The sequence below is a fragment of the Xenopus laevis genome, chromosome 1L, assembly GCF_017654675.1.
Source record: "Xenopus laevis strain J_2021 chromosome 1L, Xenopus_laevis_v10.1, whole genome shotgun sequence".
Classification (NCBI taxonomy): domain Eukaryota; kingdom Metazoa; phylum Chordata; class Amphibia; order Anura; family Pipidae; genus Xenopus; species Xenopus laevis.
The window spans coordinates 101,705,667-101,721,242 of NC_054371.1; the positions used below are offsets into that span (position 1 = coordinate 101,705,667).

Consider the following 15,576-nt stretch of genomic DNA (forward strand, 5'->3'; position numbering starts at 1 on the left):
TCACTTTTTTCTCTTCTTTGCTGCTCAGTGTGTGAATCAGTAATCATTGACTGCATATATATTTTAAACATATAGAATTCCCGGGAATAGCAGATCACACTAGCTGGAGTATTGTAGCTGTCCATGTGCTAGCTCATGAAATAAACAATAGTGAGAAAAATCTCAAAGGGCTTGAAGATGTTATTGGTTAAATGTTTTAAATGTATTCTCTGTGGAGTTTTTTTGCATGATAACAAATGAAGTATAATGGACACAGAGACTGATTTGCAAAATCAAAGTGATTACTAGTTTATTAAATAAAGACTTTATTGCATATTAGAACAGTAATTTTAAAAACAGTGGTGTATACCTCTGCATGCATCTGTGCAGAATCTACTTTCCTGAGTACAGGTTTTGTGCCAACATATCCTACTGCTGTTTTTTCAAACAGCAACCAGTTCAAATTGAAGCAATTCTTTACTTACAATATGTGGATTAAGCTAACTTTTATAAAATAAAGCAGAAAGGCACAAACAGAAAGAACAGAAGGGATACTTATCTCTTACATTCTTCTGTCCCTCAGTATTCTGGCAAAAATGCATACCTCCCTTTCTACCTATGTAAGCAGGACGGTCCAAAATAGAATAATCTATAGGAGACTGAACTTACCATATAGAGACCAGTGTTTTGGGCAGAGTATATATGCATTAGTGGCTGTGGCCCAGAGTTTATTATTTTGTCTCTCCTCTTATTTTAAGTTTCACAATGTTGGGAAGCATACATTTGTGTAATGCTGATGTAGTTACTGTATATTTAATGCCTTTATGTATATATGCAATATATAAATAGCATCATTAGGACTGAGTCAATTGTCAAAGGCAGTGTCAATAGAGTTGCATCTTCTTATGTGGTCTGCTTGTCTTCTGGGTCTTCCATCGTCTTCTATATATATTTTGTCCTTTATATTTGTTCATCATTTTACTGTGAACACCTGACATTGCAGAAACAGCTGTTCCTCATTCTGGAGAAGCAATGGGTGCTTCATATAATGCTCAACAAGCTCAAGGATGCATGTAAATGATGGACCACTCTCGCCAAGCATGAAGCGCCCATTTTCTGTGCATATCACTTTAAGGTGTAGTGTGCTGTCACTCCCACTGGCAAAGAAATATCAATTTGTATCATGAAACTAATTGTATAATTATTTATAGTAAGACAAATACTATTCAATGCTTAGCTTTATTGTATAACGTACATTTTGTGCACTTACCGGATTGACATAAAATACTCAATATCGTGCTCTGTTCGAATTACAAAACTGCCAGGCCTACAGTTCTGTAGATATTTCTCGGCCTCTAGTCTGTTCAGTGTCCCATGGTACCATCTAGAATGATGGAAGATGTACATCATTTTAAAATGTATTCAAGTAAAGCTGGTTTCCATAGTATTTAGAACAATAATAATAGGCTGAGCAGATTTATTTAGATAAGTAGATTAACAGTACACTTTCATCACAAAAAATAAGGTGCACAGACGCACTATAACTCTGCATACTGTGCTCACATTGTTGTTTTGTTAATCTATCTGATCTGAAAAATGCTCATACTATAACTGTTATTCTCTTTATCTGATTGTAAATTGCATTTGGTAAAAAGTAAATACCTTTCCATTGCCCACCACACTGATACTTACACCTGTGTTTGCAGTGGAGGATTTAGGGTTACATTTCTTGCAGAGTAGGCCATACATTCCTCTGTTAAAACACCACACTGTTTTGGGGAAGCTGAAATCTCAGGACTAGTGGATGGACTGTTTTTCTGAAGTCGTCTAAAACTCTTTGCACTCGGTTGTAAAAGCCTCTCTCTCCTGTTGAGAGAACTTTGCTGCCAGTCGGAGCCCTCAAACTGAACTACAAATAAAAGACAGGTGTCATACAAAACTGTACAGTGAGATTTGTTGGCAATTAAAGAGCAATTTCTGTTCCCAGTGGGAACGTATTTTGGGGAGATGTGTCTTAGGCAGTAGCACATATTTAAAGGTGGGTGCCATTAGCCTAAGGGGAGATTTAGTCGCCTGATGAATAATCGCCTCTTCTTCAAGGCGACAATCTCCACAAACTGCCTTTGCGTGTTTTCCCCAGGGGCGATCCTGGCCCCTCCACCGCCTGAGGCAGCAGCAGTTGCTGCTGCCCCCCCTCCCCCGGAAATTCGCTCTTAAACTACCAGAAGCAGCATTTTTGCTGCCCCTGGTACCTAGTGGGGCACTACCGCCTGAGGCGACAGCCTCAACTTGCCTCATTGGCGAAGCACCCCTGGTTTTCCCATCCACTATAATGAAAAGTAGCTTGCACTAAAGCACACGCGGCGCTTCGTTTTCTGAAGTTGCCTCATGAGGCGATTAAATCTCCCCGAATCTGTCCATGTGTCAGAAGCCTAAGGGTGGGAGGGATTTGTTTGTTTTTGGTAAGGAGCTCTGAACAAATTACTCTGAGTGGAGTGGGGGAGCAGGTTTAGTGAAAAAACACACATTCCAGTTAGGAAAATATAGATTTTTTTTAAATTAAAAGAGTAGGCAGAATACATTTTCAACACAATTCCTATATATTGGTAAAGGTGTTTAGATGTATTCTGTGACTTTATGCATACTAGTGGTACTTTGCTGTGAAAGAAACTAGCGGGGTTTGTAATCAAGACAGTAAATTCTTGTTTCATGGCATTCACCTGTAAGCAGGGCCGGAACTATGGGTAGGCAGAAAAGGAAGCTGCCTAGGGCGCAATAATAAGGGGGCACGGGGCAGCTACTTCTGCCTACCCCGAGTCTGCACCTCTCAGTTTTCCCTCTTGACACCCTCCCCTCTCTTGTTGCTCTCCCTCCCCTCCGTTGCTGTCCCCTCTCTTCCTCCGTCACTCACCCGTCCATCTCTCATCCCTCAGTCCCTTCACTCTCCGTTGCTCGCACACATGCATGCCAGGGGGCAGGGCTTGCCGGCCGGGTTGCCTAGGGCACCCGGCCGGCCTGGCCCAGCCCTGCCTGCAAGTTCTGTCTTACAGTCCCCACTTTTGGATATGTTTTTTTATTCAATGTCTGTATTTACTGTGTACTGTGTCCCAAAGTTTAGGGCCGGAGAGAACCCTCAAAGCCACTTAGAGACATGGGTGAACATTTGATGTCCTTACTGAATTTCTGTAACAGGAATGTTTTTATATTTTTTTTTAACTTGGGCTTAGGAGGGACCAAAGGGTTTCTTGAGCCTAATAAGTCTGAAGACCACATTATTCAAACATAAATATGAAATGAGTTGTGGTAAAGCAACTGCTAAATAATTAAAACATATTCAAGCTGGTTCCAGCCTTAAAAAAGCAAAATAAAATAAATACAGGAGGGGAAATAAAAATGCAAAAACAGAGCATCTCTGGTGTATCACTTACATCTGATGTATGATGTATTAGAGAATTAAGTTGCTTTATGTAATAATGTAATATTATTGCAAACATCTTAGATGGAAACATATGTATCCTAGCTAAAATCTGGACTTGATTTATAGTAGTTAACTGTATTACAAGGGTGGAAGTATGTTGCAATCAATTTCTTTTACTGTTAGTAGCAAGGGACTTGTCTGTGCACGCTTTTAACGTCTAATGCAGAAACAAATGTGATCTGCAGTTTGAGGCACCCTGATGTTTTCAGTACAAGTGCATTGCTTCCTGATTTGTCAAAATTGATTAGTATAAATATGTCAGCCAAGCCTGTGACCAGCAAATCAATTGATAACTAAGGCCATTTTCCTATAACACTGAAAGTACTGCAGACCTCCAGAATACTGAAAGAGAAGTGGTATAGAATATTAGAAGGCAGTTAAATTCAAATTAGTGTTTAAAAAAATTGGGCATTCTTGCAATTTCTGCAATCAAGTTTTGTCTCAATTTTCATATTTAGGAAATCCTTGACTGTATTAAATGCAATTGAGTTTCATTGTATTGAAGAAACATGACTGAAAAAAATGGCAAAAAACCATGATCAAAAATCTTGACAGATTGTTTTTGGGTTTTATTTTTTATCATTGCCATTTTAAAAATCTTGAAATTTTGCTGTCCTTAAAGATGATTGTGGCAACATTGCTACAGATATTACTAGTAATGTACTTTGTACTGAATTTAAATTCACTCTGGCTGTAGGAAGGTCTATAAGGCAAATAATATAGCTGGTAAAGAAAAGCAGTTTTTTTGCTGACCCCTATTTGGTTTGGCACAATAGTTTAACTACTTCAGTTATCCTTGCCCAAGATGATCTTACAATCCAAGGTCCCTATCACAGGTATGCACTTTAAAGTCAATTTTATCACCAGCAAAATAACCTGCCTGTATGTTTTGGAGTGGGGTAGGAAACTGGACTACCTAGAGGAAACCCACAAAGGCAAAGGAAGATCATACAAACCCTCTGCAGATTGTTCCCAGTGTTGCAAGGTAACAGTGCTAATAATTGTACCATCGATCAATGATTTGACTTGATTAACATACCCTCGCAAAAAGCATTTTTCAATATGGAAATATTACTAGTATACCAACTTTACTAATTTAAGGTCTGGCTCATAGCATGGAATGCATTTAAATTACTGTGGGTAGTACATTAGTAGTAGTATGCTTTGTGTGGGGATAGTTATCTGAGCATCAACCAATCTCTTAAAGGGGTGGTTCACCCATAAAGGAGAATTCAACCCTGTAGAAAAAAAACCCATAACCCCCACCCCATGTAGACCCCCCTCCCTCCTCCGGGGAAATGCCCCATACTTTATACAAACCCCTTGTCGCAGATTCTGGCATCGGACTTCATGGCATCCATCTTCCGGGTCCTCGGTAAGCTGACTGGTAGATCGGTATGTTGGCACATGCAGTTGGATGCCGAATTGGATGGAAATTTCAGAGGCGCCAGAAGAATACACGAAGACCCGGAAGATGGATGCCATGAAGTCCGATGCCAGAATCTGCAACAAGGGGTAAGTATAAAGTATGGGGCATTTCCCCTGGGGCAGTTAGGCTGGGGGGAGGATTGGGGTGGGGGTATGGGTTTTTTTTCTATAGGGTTGAATCCTCCTTTAAGTTAACTTTTAGTATGTTATATTTTCATAGTTGGGTTGAAAAAAGACCAAAGTCCATCAAGTTCAACCACTCCAAATGAAACCCAGCATCTACGCATACACACACTCACACTGACCCCTCCATACACTCAAATAAACCATATATATATGTATATATATATATATATATGTATATATACCCCAATATCTATACTAATGGTAGATTTTAGTATCACAATAGTATATAATGTTATGCTTGTCCAAAAAGCATCCAAGTCCCTCTTAAAAGCATTACCAGAATCAGCCATCACAACCTCATCAAGCAGTGCATTCCACAACCTCACTCTCCTCAGTGTGACAAACCACCTACATTGGTTCAAATAAAACTTCTGTTCTTCTAGCCTCTGGTGCGATGATCCTCTTTATGGAAAAAAGGTCCCCAGGTTTAGTTGCACATCTCACATACTGTATATTTATATATAACGGAACGCACACCTTAACTAACGAAGTAGGCTAGAAATGTTGTATATTATGTTTTGGGATTCTGTAGCAGCCCAAGGCAACCACAGCCTTTTAGCAAGGAAGATCTGTGTCTCTGCATTTGCCCCAGTAGCTCCCCATATTCTTTTCTGCTGATTCACTGCACATGCTCTATGCTGCTGTCAGTTACTGAGCTTAGGGACCCACACAAAATATATAGTACTTATAGAATATAAATGTCACAAAATATATCTGTAATTCATACAGATAATTACTAAGTGGCAGCACAGAATCCAGTGCAACTAGCATGAGAATTTAATAATCAGCCTTGTAGCATCAGCTTATATTACATCCAACCTAATTTTCTGCTTGATAATTTGCGACAACCCCTTACCTTAGTTTCTCAACAGCTGCTCAAAGAACACTGAGGGGCCGATTCACTAAACTCGAGTGAAGGATTCGAATGAAAAAAATTCGAATTTCGAAGTATTTTTTTGGTACTTCGACCATCGAATTGGTTAAATTCGTTCGAATACGAACGAAATCGAACGAATCGAACGAAAAATCGTTCGACTATTCGACCATTTGATAGTCGAAGTACTTTCCCTTTAAAAAAAACTTCGACCCCCTACTTCGGCAGGTAAAACCTACCGAAGTCAATGTTAGCCTATGGGGAAGGTCCCCATAGGTTTGCTAACCTTTTTTTGATCGAAGGATTTTCCTTCGATCGTTGGATTAAAATCCTTCGAATCGTTCGATTCGAAGGATTTAATCGGTCGATCGAACGAAAAATCCTTCGATCGATCGATCGAACGTTTAGCGCTAAATCCTTCGACTTCGATATTCGAAGTCGAAGGATTTCAATTCGAGGGTCGAATTTCGAAGTATTTTTAACTTCGAAATTCGACCCTTAGTGAATCTGCCCCTGAGTGTCGCAGACATTTTCTAAGATGGTGACCCCCCAGTGACAAGTTTGAAGTCCTGGATCAATGCTGCTATTGAGCACTTTAGGCTGGTGCAATAAGTGCAGTATATAAAATATGGCATTTTTGGCTATATTTATTTTTAGGGTTTAGTTCTCCTTTAAGGAATGGAGCCCACAACGACACTGCATACTCCAGATGAGGCCTTACCAGGGACATATAAAGAGGCAAAATTATGTTTTCATCCCTTGAGTTAATGCCCTTTTTATGCAAGACAGAGCTTTATTTGCTTTAGTAGCCACAGAATGACACTGCCCAGAATAAGACAACTTGTATTCTACAAAAATCCCCAGATCCTTCTCAGTTAAGGAAACCCCTAACACACTGCCATTTAGAGTATAACTTGCATTTACTAATATTGTACCTAATTTTCCAGTTTGCTGCCCAGTTTTCCATTGTAGTCACTGGCAGGTGCCAGCATCCTCCATGGAACTTATAGTTCTCCACAATTTGGTACCATTGGCAAAAATAGAAACAGTACTTTCAATACCCATATCCAGGTCATTAATAAACAAGTTAAAAAGCAAAGGACCAAGGGCAGAACCCTGTAGTACTCCACTAACAACACTGGTCCAATTAGAAAATGTTCCATTTACCACCACTCTCTGTAATCTATAGTTTAGCCAATTCTCTATCCAGATACAAATACAATGTTTCAGGCCAATATTCCTCAATTTAACCAGTAACCTTCTGTATTGTACTGTATCAAAAGCTTCAGCAAAGTCTAAGTAGATCAAACCTACTGTCATCCCAGAGTCAAGGCTCCTGCTCGTCTTCTCATTAAAGGCAATTAAATTAGTCTGGTAAGATCTGTTACTTATAAAACCATGCTGGCACAAACTCATAGTATTATTATTTGCAATGAAATCAAGGATCTTATGCCTTATTACCCCTTTCAAAAGCTTTCCTACCACTGATGTCACCAGCCTTTAGTTTTGAAACTGAAAATGGGACACCTTTTTGAATAGCGGCACCACATTAGCAATTCGCCTGTATCTGGGCACCATGCCAGACCTTAAAGAGGTTCGCCAATCCCAGAGCTATGCTTATTTAGTACCCAGGGATGCATACAATCAGGTCACGGACCTTTGTTTATCATAACATGTTCTAGTCTTTTTTGAATTTCCTTTTGCAACTATTTATAAACAAATTTCAATTGGACTACATTTTTTTTAATTTTTATAGGTATTGAATTATTTGTCTTCTTCTTCTTCTTGACTCTTTCTAGCTTTTAAATGGGAGGTCACTGACCCCTTCTTGTAAGCTCAGTGAGGCTACAAATTTAGTCACTAAATAAACCAAATGTACTATACCTGCAAATGCTCGGTTTATGTCATCTTTCTTCCACTCCCAGGGCTGATCATACTCATCTGCTGGTCTTTCATCCTCAAGATGCTGGTGGCTGTCTTGGAAAGTTTTGTGACACTGCTCCTGATATGGGAAGTCGTATAGTTTTAGTTCTGTACCAGCTGCCCTTTCACCTATACAGTGCAGATCTGCAGGAAAACAAAACTAGTCTTAAATCCAAGGAATAAACAGTACTGGCTATTCATGTACATTAAACAGATAACTATAAATAATAATTAAATCCAATACTTAATTTATGTGAAGTAATCAACACAAAATAAAACTTGTTGTCTTTTAAGTAGATGGTTTTGCAAACTAGATTTAGTAACGGCCCCTCATTAGTATATGGGGTTTACACAAAATTGTATAAATACCAAAGAGTGTGTGAATGTTAAAAAATTAACATTCAGGGAATTTCATTTCCTATATGACTATTAATGTCTGGAAAGGGCCTTGTTCTTGGACAAATTAACAAGTTGTCAATTTACTATGTATTCTACAGTACCTTCCAAAACACACAGTGCATGTTTATGACAGGAGCTTAACTATTTCCTTGCATGCATAATGTATGTGTATCATATATGTTTCCTAGTTTATCTTTAAATTAACTTTATGTATGATGTAGACATTGATACTCTAAGACCATATAAAATTGGTCTTGATTTTTTTTTTTTTTCTCGTGTTTAGCTTTTTGTTCAGCAGCTCTCCAGTTTGGTATTTCAGAAGCTATCTGGTTGCTAGGTTCTTATTTGCCATAGCAACTAGACAGTGGTTAGCATGGGAGACTGGAATAAATTTGAATAGGGTAAGAACTGAATAGGAAGTTAAGTAAAAAAAAATAAAAACAATAAAATTATAGTCTCGCAGGGCAATACTGTTTTGGCTGCTGGGGTCAATGACCCCCATTTGAAAGTTTGAAAGAGGCAAAATAGGAAGGCAAATACTTACACACTAAAATATAATGACCAGTTGCATAATTGCTTGAAATAGAATGTTATGGTACTATAACATACTAAAGTAGAGACCCTTTACATATACTGCGCTGGCACGACTTGAACCACACCTTTGGGAGAATTCCTCACCACATAGTTGAACTAAAGAAGCCACTCCAAAGAGTGGTGAATTGTTTTTGAAGGAATTGTTCAGAGTAAAAATAAAATCTGGGTAAATAGAAATGACTGTACAAAATAAAAAAAATTTCAATTTAGAATCTCTGCAGAGAGAACCCTCCTTCAGTGTTTTTAAAACAAAACTCAAAGATTACCTCTGGGAGCACCTGGATTACACCTGAAATGGTAACTGGCACTTATATTACAGTGTAACAAACTGTAACCTACAGCACCTTAATACCCCCTGAATTGTGTCTGTAAATTACCCTCCCATTTAGACTGTAAGCCCTACAGGGTAGGGTCCTCTAGCCTATTGTTTCCTTGACACTGAGCACTTAATCTGTATTGTAATTATATTTTATATGTATGTGAATTGTATTTCTAAAAATGCACCTATTGCTTTTTCCTTTTTACTTCAATGACCTCTTGTTTGTCACTACTAATTTATTGTTTTGCTGTACAGTGCCCTCAAGGAGCGTTATACAAATAAAAATATACATACATACATAGTTAGTCAAAAATGTATAAATGCTGAAGTGACCAGATGTGTGACTTGAGGGGGGGGGGCACATGGGTCATAACTGTTTGCTTCTGAATCTGACTTGCATGCTAAGGATCAATTGCCCAGGGCCGCCATCGGGGGGGAGTGTTTTACCGGGCCCGGAGGGTAAGGGGGGCCTGGCTGCGCTGAACTTACTTGATAGGCCTGGCCCCCTGCTTTCTGAGAGCTGCCGAATTTGGAAGGGAGGGAGACAGCACAGGGGGAGGTATCTTCTGTCCATTCCTTTCCCTTATTGATCACAGAGTTGAGCTGCTCAGGGATTGGATAAATGAGGTTTGAACTTCCCCTCCAGTTCATCCAATCACCAGCTTTACCGGGACTTAAAATTCTGTGACCAACAAGGGAAGAAAATGCTGTAACTGGAATAAGATGCAGCTACCTGTGCTCCCCTCCTCCTGAAGTTGCCAGCTCACTGACAGCAGGTGGGCTCTGCTCATCAACTAAGTGCAACATGGTAGGGCCCCCTAAAGGTAACTCTTTGTGGTCCCTCTAATTGTATGGAGGGGCTGGCCACCAATGTTTTCATATTGTGGGAAGGCCCTGGCCACCAATTTTTTTATGGGGGGCCCTAACCACCAATATTACTTTTATGGGGACCCTTACCACCAAAGTTTTTTTTATTAACGTGGGGGGCCCATGACCAAAAATTATTTTTTTATTAACATGTAAAGAACCTAGCCACCATTGTGGTTTTTTTCTACTGTGGGGTGGGAGGGCGGACCTGTCGTTGGGGCTTGTGGTGGTGTGGGCGCAGCCCAGGGGGCCCAAGAAATTTTGCTATATGGGGCCCTGTGATTTCTGATGGTATTTTTACACTGAACTGTTTCTTTAGGTTTACTTTACGATTTATCACTACTAGATATTGTATATCATGACTTGGATAAAGGAATACCTTTATAGACACTCACTTCTGAGCTCCAGAGTGGAGCTCCAGTTCAGTAGCATAACCAGAGGGCACCAGCCCCCCCCACCAAAAAAATCTTCAGAAGGCATGGCTGCTAATACTTGCAACTACCCAACCTCGCCACGCAAGTTTAAAAATGTAAAGAAGAGTGGCGGGGAGGGGTATTTTAACCCTGAAAGCTGACCCCTCAGTCCGGGCCCCCCAGTGACTGTGGCATCTGCTCCCTCTACAATTACGCCACTGCTCCAGTTTGTCTCTGTAAAGAGCGTCAGTTGGAAGGGTCTTGGTACTTTTGGTAATATAGTGTAGTAGCAGAACATTAATGAATTAAACAAATGCACTAAACATTATCCTCCTATTTTCCACAGAAAATTTACTATTCATTATTCATTAGATCATAGGTTAAGACTTGCATTTTTAAGTGTAATTGACCAAGTACATATTAAATCTTGAATTGAAACAATAACCTAAAAATGCACACAATATACTATTTTCACTAACCTGTACTTTGGGACTCATATGGGTCCATGTACCTTATATCTTCTGGTTCATCACCTCCAACCAATTCATCATTTTTTCCCTCTGTGGTGGGCAAACGTGTATTGCTAGGGTTGACCTATGGGAGGAGTGGGCACAGTAAAATATGAGATAAACATTAAATAACATGGAGCATGCAATCCAGTGATTTGTATGTATTCATATCTATCTCACTTTTATTTATGCTCTGCTATTATTTAGATGAACAAGTTAGGAAGCATCTGTAGAGCCCAGTACTTACTGCCTGCCCTAATGTTAGGGCCAGACAATGTATACTAATGCGGATTCCCCACAGGCTGAGAATCAGCTGCCCTGCTGCTCCCCTTGCCTTTTGAACTTTGGGCGGATTGTAGTGCAAAATACAAAATGACTCGTTTCGGTTTTGAAATCCACTGCGTCTGCCTGCACCTTAGTAGAAACAATGCTTTCGGGTGCAGGCAGAACAGGACCGGAAGAGCAGTACCATCATTGAAGTCACATAATTCCAATACAGGTGCTGGGAGAGAAAAAAACCTGTTCCCCAACTGCATTTAGAAAAAATAGATACTAATTTGTGTCGATAGGGGTGCACCCACAATTAAATTGAAATTCTATTAAAAAAAAAATGCACTGTGTGTAAGAAAACTGTGATGTGCTTTAGAATTGTGAGCTTAGCACAGCATCAGTATATTAGCTTTTACATGTGAATTTTCTCAGGATAGAAAGCTTCAAACACTGACAGATACATGCTCCCTTGAACATTAAGGGGCAGATTTATCAAGGGTCAAATAGTAAATTCAAATTTTAAAATAATTATTTTGGTCAAAACTCACAAAATCGAATTGGGGATAATTCGAGATTTATCAAACCTTTACCCTGGGAATAATTCGAATTCAACTATTTGCCACCTAAAACCTGTAGAGTTCATGTATAAGTCAACGGGAGAGGACCAGTGACCCATTTGAAGATGTTAACAGCCTTCCTGACATTCAAGTTTTTTGCAGAGAATCTAATTCAATTTGAGTTTTCGAGTCTGTAATATTCATTCGAGTTGTAGACATTCACATTTTTTCTTAAATAACCTGCAAAATGAATTTAGAGTATATTCAAATTCATTAGAGTAAGAAAAATTCAAATGAATTTAAAGTCGACCTTTGATAAATGGGCATCTAAATAACCTCAGAAGAAAATTGAAAGCATTTTCTTATTTCGTCTTTTGTTTCACAGTAATGGTGAGGGAGTCAAACAGTGGTAAAGTAACTAGATTTAGGAAGATTCTGATGACACCTCAGTTCCCTCAAACACCAATATATAAAATGTGAGTGCTAGAAGGAACTGGGCATTCTAGGCCCATTTACTTGACAAATAACAATGGCATATTACATGTAAGAAAACTGTGATGTGCGTCTAAATTTTGGGCTTTGCATAGCATTATTATATTAGCTTCTACATGTGAATTTTCACAGCATATACAGTAAAGCTTAAAATACTGACAGATATACATGTTTCATTCGCATTATATTACAGACCCTGATCCCAGCCCATGTACAATAGCTAGCATTGTAAAAAAAAATAGTTTAAATGGTTTGCCTCTCAATAGTGACCTTGCAGTTTATGTTCTCTTCTCTTGCTGATTCTTCACGTTGTTTGTGTTGCGTACTCTTTACATTCTCTGTTGATTCCAGTTTGATAAGTCTATGTCTAGGTGACATCATGTTCACTGAAAGTCCCACAAGCCTTTCTGGAGATTCTTGGTAACCTGTCTTAGATTCCTGGTAAGGATCTTCAAAATCCAGGTCCTTCTGTGCTCTGTAGGCGCGAAGTATTTCGCTCTCTGTATAATCTGGTTTTGGGGGCTTTGGTGGGACCTTCTTGAAGTTTAAGTAATCCTTTAGCCATCTTGCCATGGGTTTTAACACTCAAAATTAAAATGTTTTTTTTTGGGGTGATAATCCTAGGCCTCGAGTTGCTTAGTGTATATCCTCAAAAACAGGTGTGCAGACAGCAAGTTCTGTTGAAAGTATAAACCATATTTACATACTGTACATCTGTGAGTATTCTTGTACCTTGATGAATAAATATTGAAACACCTCAATTGGAAGAAAATTTAAAGCATTTTCATATTTCATCTTTTGTTTCACAGTAATGGTGAAGGAAACTGGATTTAGGAAGGATCTGAAGACACCTCAGTTCTCTCAAACACCAATATGTAAAATGTGAGCTCAGGATGGAATTACACATTCTAGGCTCATTTCCCTGACAAATAACAGTTGCATTTTTATGTAGAGCTTTCATCAAGATTTGGAATCTCCACATCCTCAAAAGTAATTTTTCTTGTTAAGTTAATATTAATACAGGTATGAGATCTCTTATCTGGAGACCCAGTATCCAGAAAGCTCAGAATTAGAAAAAGGCCACCTCTCTTAAACTCCATGTTAAGATAATTATTTAGTTTTTTAAAATAATATTTCCTAAAAAGGTACCTTGTACTTGATCCCAACTAAAATATCATTAATCCAATTTGGTGGCAAAACAATCCCATCAAGTTTATTTAACGTTTAAATGGTTTTTAGCAGACTTAAGGTATGGTTATCCAAACTATGGAAATAACCCTTATTCATAAAACCCCAGGTTCCAAGCATTCTGGATAAAAGGTCCCGTATATGTATTTATAAGGGACATAAATTATAAAACTGCACTGGAATCTGATTTGGTGGTGAAGTGCTGGGAATACAAATGCCTAAATTTATACAAGTATAGGATTCGTTATCTGGAAACCCGTTATCTAGAAAGCTCCAAATTATGGAATGGTCATCTCCCATCTACTCCATTTTAATACAATAATTACATTTTTCAAAATAATTTCCTTTTTCTCTGTTATAATAACACAGTACCTTGTATTTGATCCTAACTAAGATTTAATGAATCCTTATTGGTTTATTTATTGTTTAACTGATTTTTATAGTAGACTTACGGTATGGAGCTCCAAATTATGGAAAGATTCCTTATCTTCAAAGCCCCAGGTCCTGAGCATTCTGGATAACAGGTCCCATACCTGTACTGTCTTTTATTTATTTAAGACAAAGTGCCACATTTCTATAAATCTTTTGAAAGATACTTTAGATATTACATATATATATGTATATATTGTTTTTCATGCTGCAAGACGTGAAATTAAAAAAAAACGTGTATAAGAATGTTGTCCTGGATTTTATATTAGCTGTGTATATTTTTAGACATATTATGGGGCATGATTTTGATATATGTATACTATTATTAAAGTCTTGTATTGTGAGTGTGGCTTAATTACAGTTTTGTGATGCATACATATATACATAAATTATTTCCTAGATCACAGTTTATTGCAGGATGAGTGCCACATTATCACACATTTTGAAGGATTGGACAGTAATAAATTATTCATGTGCAGCCTTAAAAAGACCTTACAATCTCAGGGGAGAACAGCAGAGGAGCGAGAAGAAAGGGCAGTTAAGGAGCTTAAATACTAAGAAGGGTAGAGCCAGAGCAATGGCAAAGAGAGAAGTGACAGAGGTACAAAGAGAGATTCCGATAAGACAGGGAAATACAGCTTTAAGGAATAAGGCTTACCATAACAAGTTGATCCAATCCACTGTGCTGGGCTTGCAGATAATTAAACCACCTTAATACAGAGCAAATTCAAACTGTACCTGAACTCCTACATCTGTTTGTATGGCAGGGACATGGAGCATGAGATGAAGTGCAGATAACGGTATAAGTATGCTCAGTAACAGGATAACAGAGTTAAAAAGAACAAAGAGGACAGGGTTTGCTATTAGCAAAGCAGATAAAAATCACCTAGGATCCTGCCTCCACCCATCCTTTGGGAAAAAAGCACTTTCTATTGATCCTTATAGCCCTCCCACTAAGGTACCCTGGTGATGATGACAAATCCTAGCTATTTTTTTTTACCTCATGTAGGAATTAATTCCTAAACCAAAATTACCAAAAATTATGAGGTGAATAATGTTTGATGAATAGTAGAATGAAAAGCAACAGGAATTGTCTTTGTCCACTGGGTTATTTTGAATGCGTATATTACCAAGAGAAGGAGAAAAGAGGAGTCACTTCCATACAAAGGGATCCAATATAAAGTTATGTAGTGTGACTGGAGGAGAAAGGGGGGGAGTAGTGGGAGGAGCTCCAGGGGTCCTGAGGCTTTGTACATACACACTGGGAGAAAGATATGTCAGGTTTTATTGAATGAACAGAAACAGCAGCTGGTGCTGCACACCCTGCAGATGTAGAGGGCAGGAGTGTCAGGTCTCAGGCAGGGAGGGGGAAGGGATCTGGGTAGAAAGAGAGAGCAACATTAGTGAACTGGCCTGGGAAATCGTGGCAAGGCTAAACATATATAATGTGATATTTAAAAAGAAAAACATTGCCCATTTCATGTGCAACATTTGCAAAAGATGCTAATCACCATATCTTTTTACACATTATGCAGATTTTGCCTGAATTCCAGAATCATAGTGTGATTTATGCATGTGCATAAATTCGTTTTTTATAGTAGTGCATATCAGGCATAGCTTGATAACCTTAGTAAAGTGGTTGCAGCAGAAAACACTATTAGATTATAACTT

The 15,576-nt window shown here is 38.6% G+C and overlaps 1 protein-coding gene across 1 annotated transcript; it reads right to left on the minus strand.

Annotated features, from left to right (window-relative positions):
• Nucleotides 1–288: 288 nt before the first annotated feature.
• On the minus strand, nucleotides 289–15,092 carry shd.L (Src homology 2 domain containing transforming protein D L homeolog). The gene is made up of 7 exons (XM_018254095.2): nucleotides 14,564–15,092; nucleotides 12,559–12,965; nucleotides 10,940–11,054; nucleotides 7,830–8,012; nucleotides 1,672–1,888; nucleotides 1,250–1,363; nucleotides 289–1,136 (listed from the first exon to the last, which is right to left on the minus strand). Exons 2-7 carry the CDS (start codon nucleotides 12,859–12,861, stop codon nucleotides 953–955), a joined length of 1,116 nt encoding a protein of 371 aa, XP_018109584.1. The 5' UTR covers nucleotides 12,862–12,965; nucleotides 14,564–15,092; the 3' UTR covers nucleotides 289–952.
• Nucleotides 15,093–15,576: the final 484 nt, after the last annotated feature.

Bases quoted from the DNA above. Each gene is read 5' to 3' on its own strand.
- shd.L (XM_018254095.2), bottom strand. From the start codon at position 12,861: ATGGCAAGATGGCTAAAGGATTACTTAAACTTCAAGAAGGTCCCACCA. The intron at 1,364-1,671 runs GTAAGTATCAGT...CCATCATTCTAG, and splicing joins CCTCCACTGCAAACACAGGT to ATGGTACCATGGGACACTGA. The intron at 1,137-1,249 runs GTAAGTGCACAA...TTTCTTTGCCAG, and splicing joins GAGTATTTTATGTCAATCCG to TGGGAGTGACAGCACACTAC.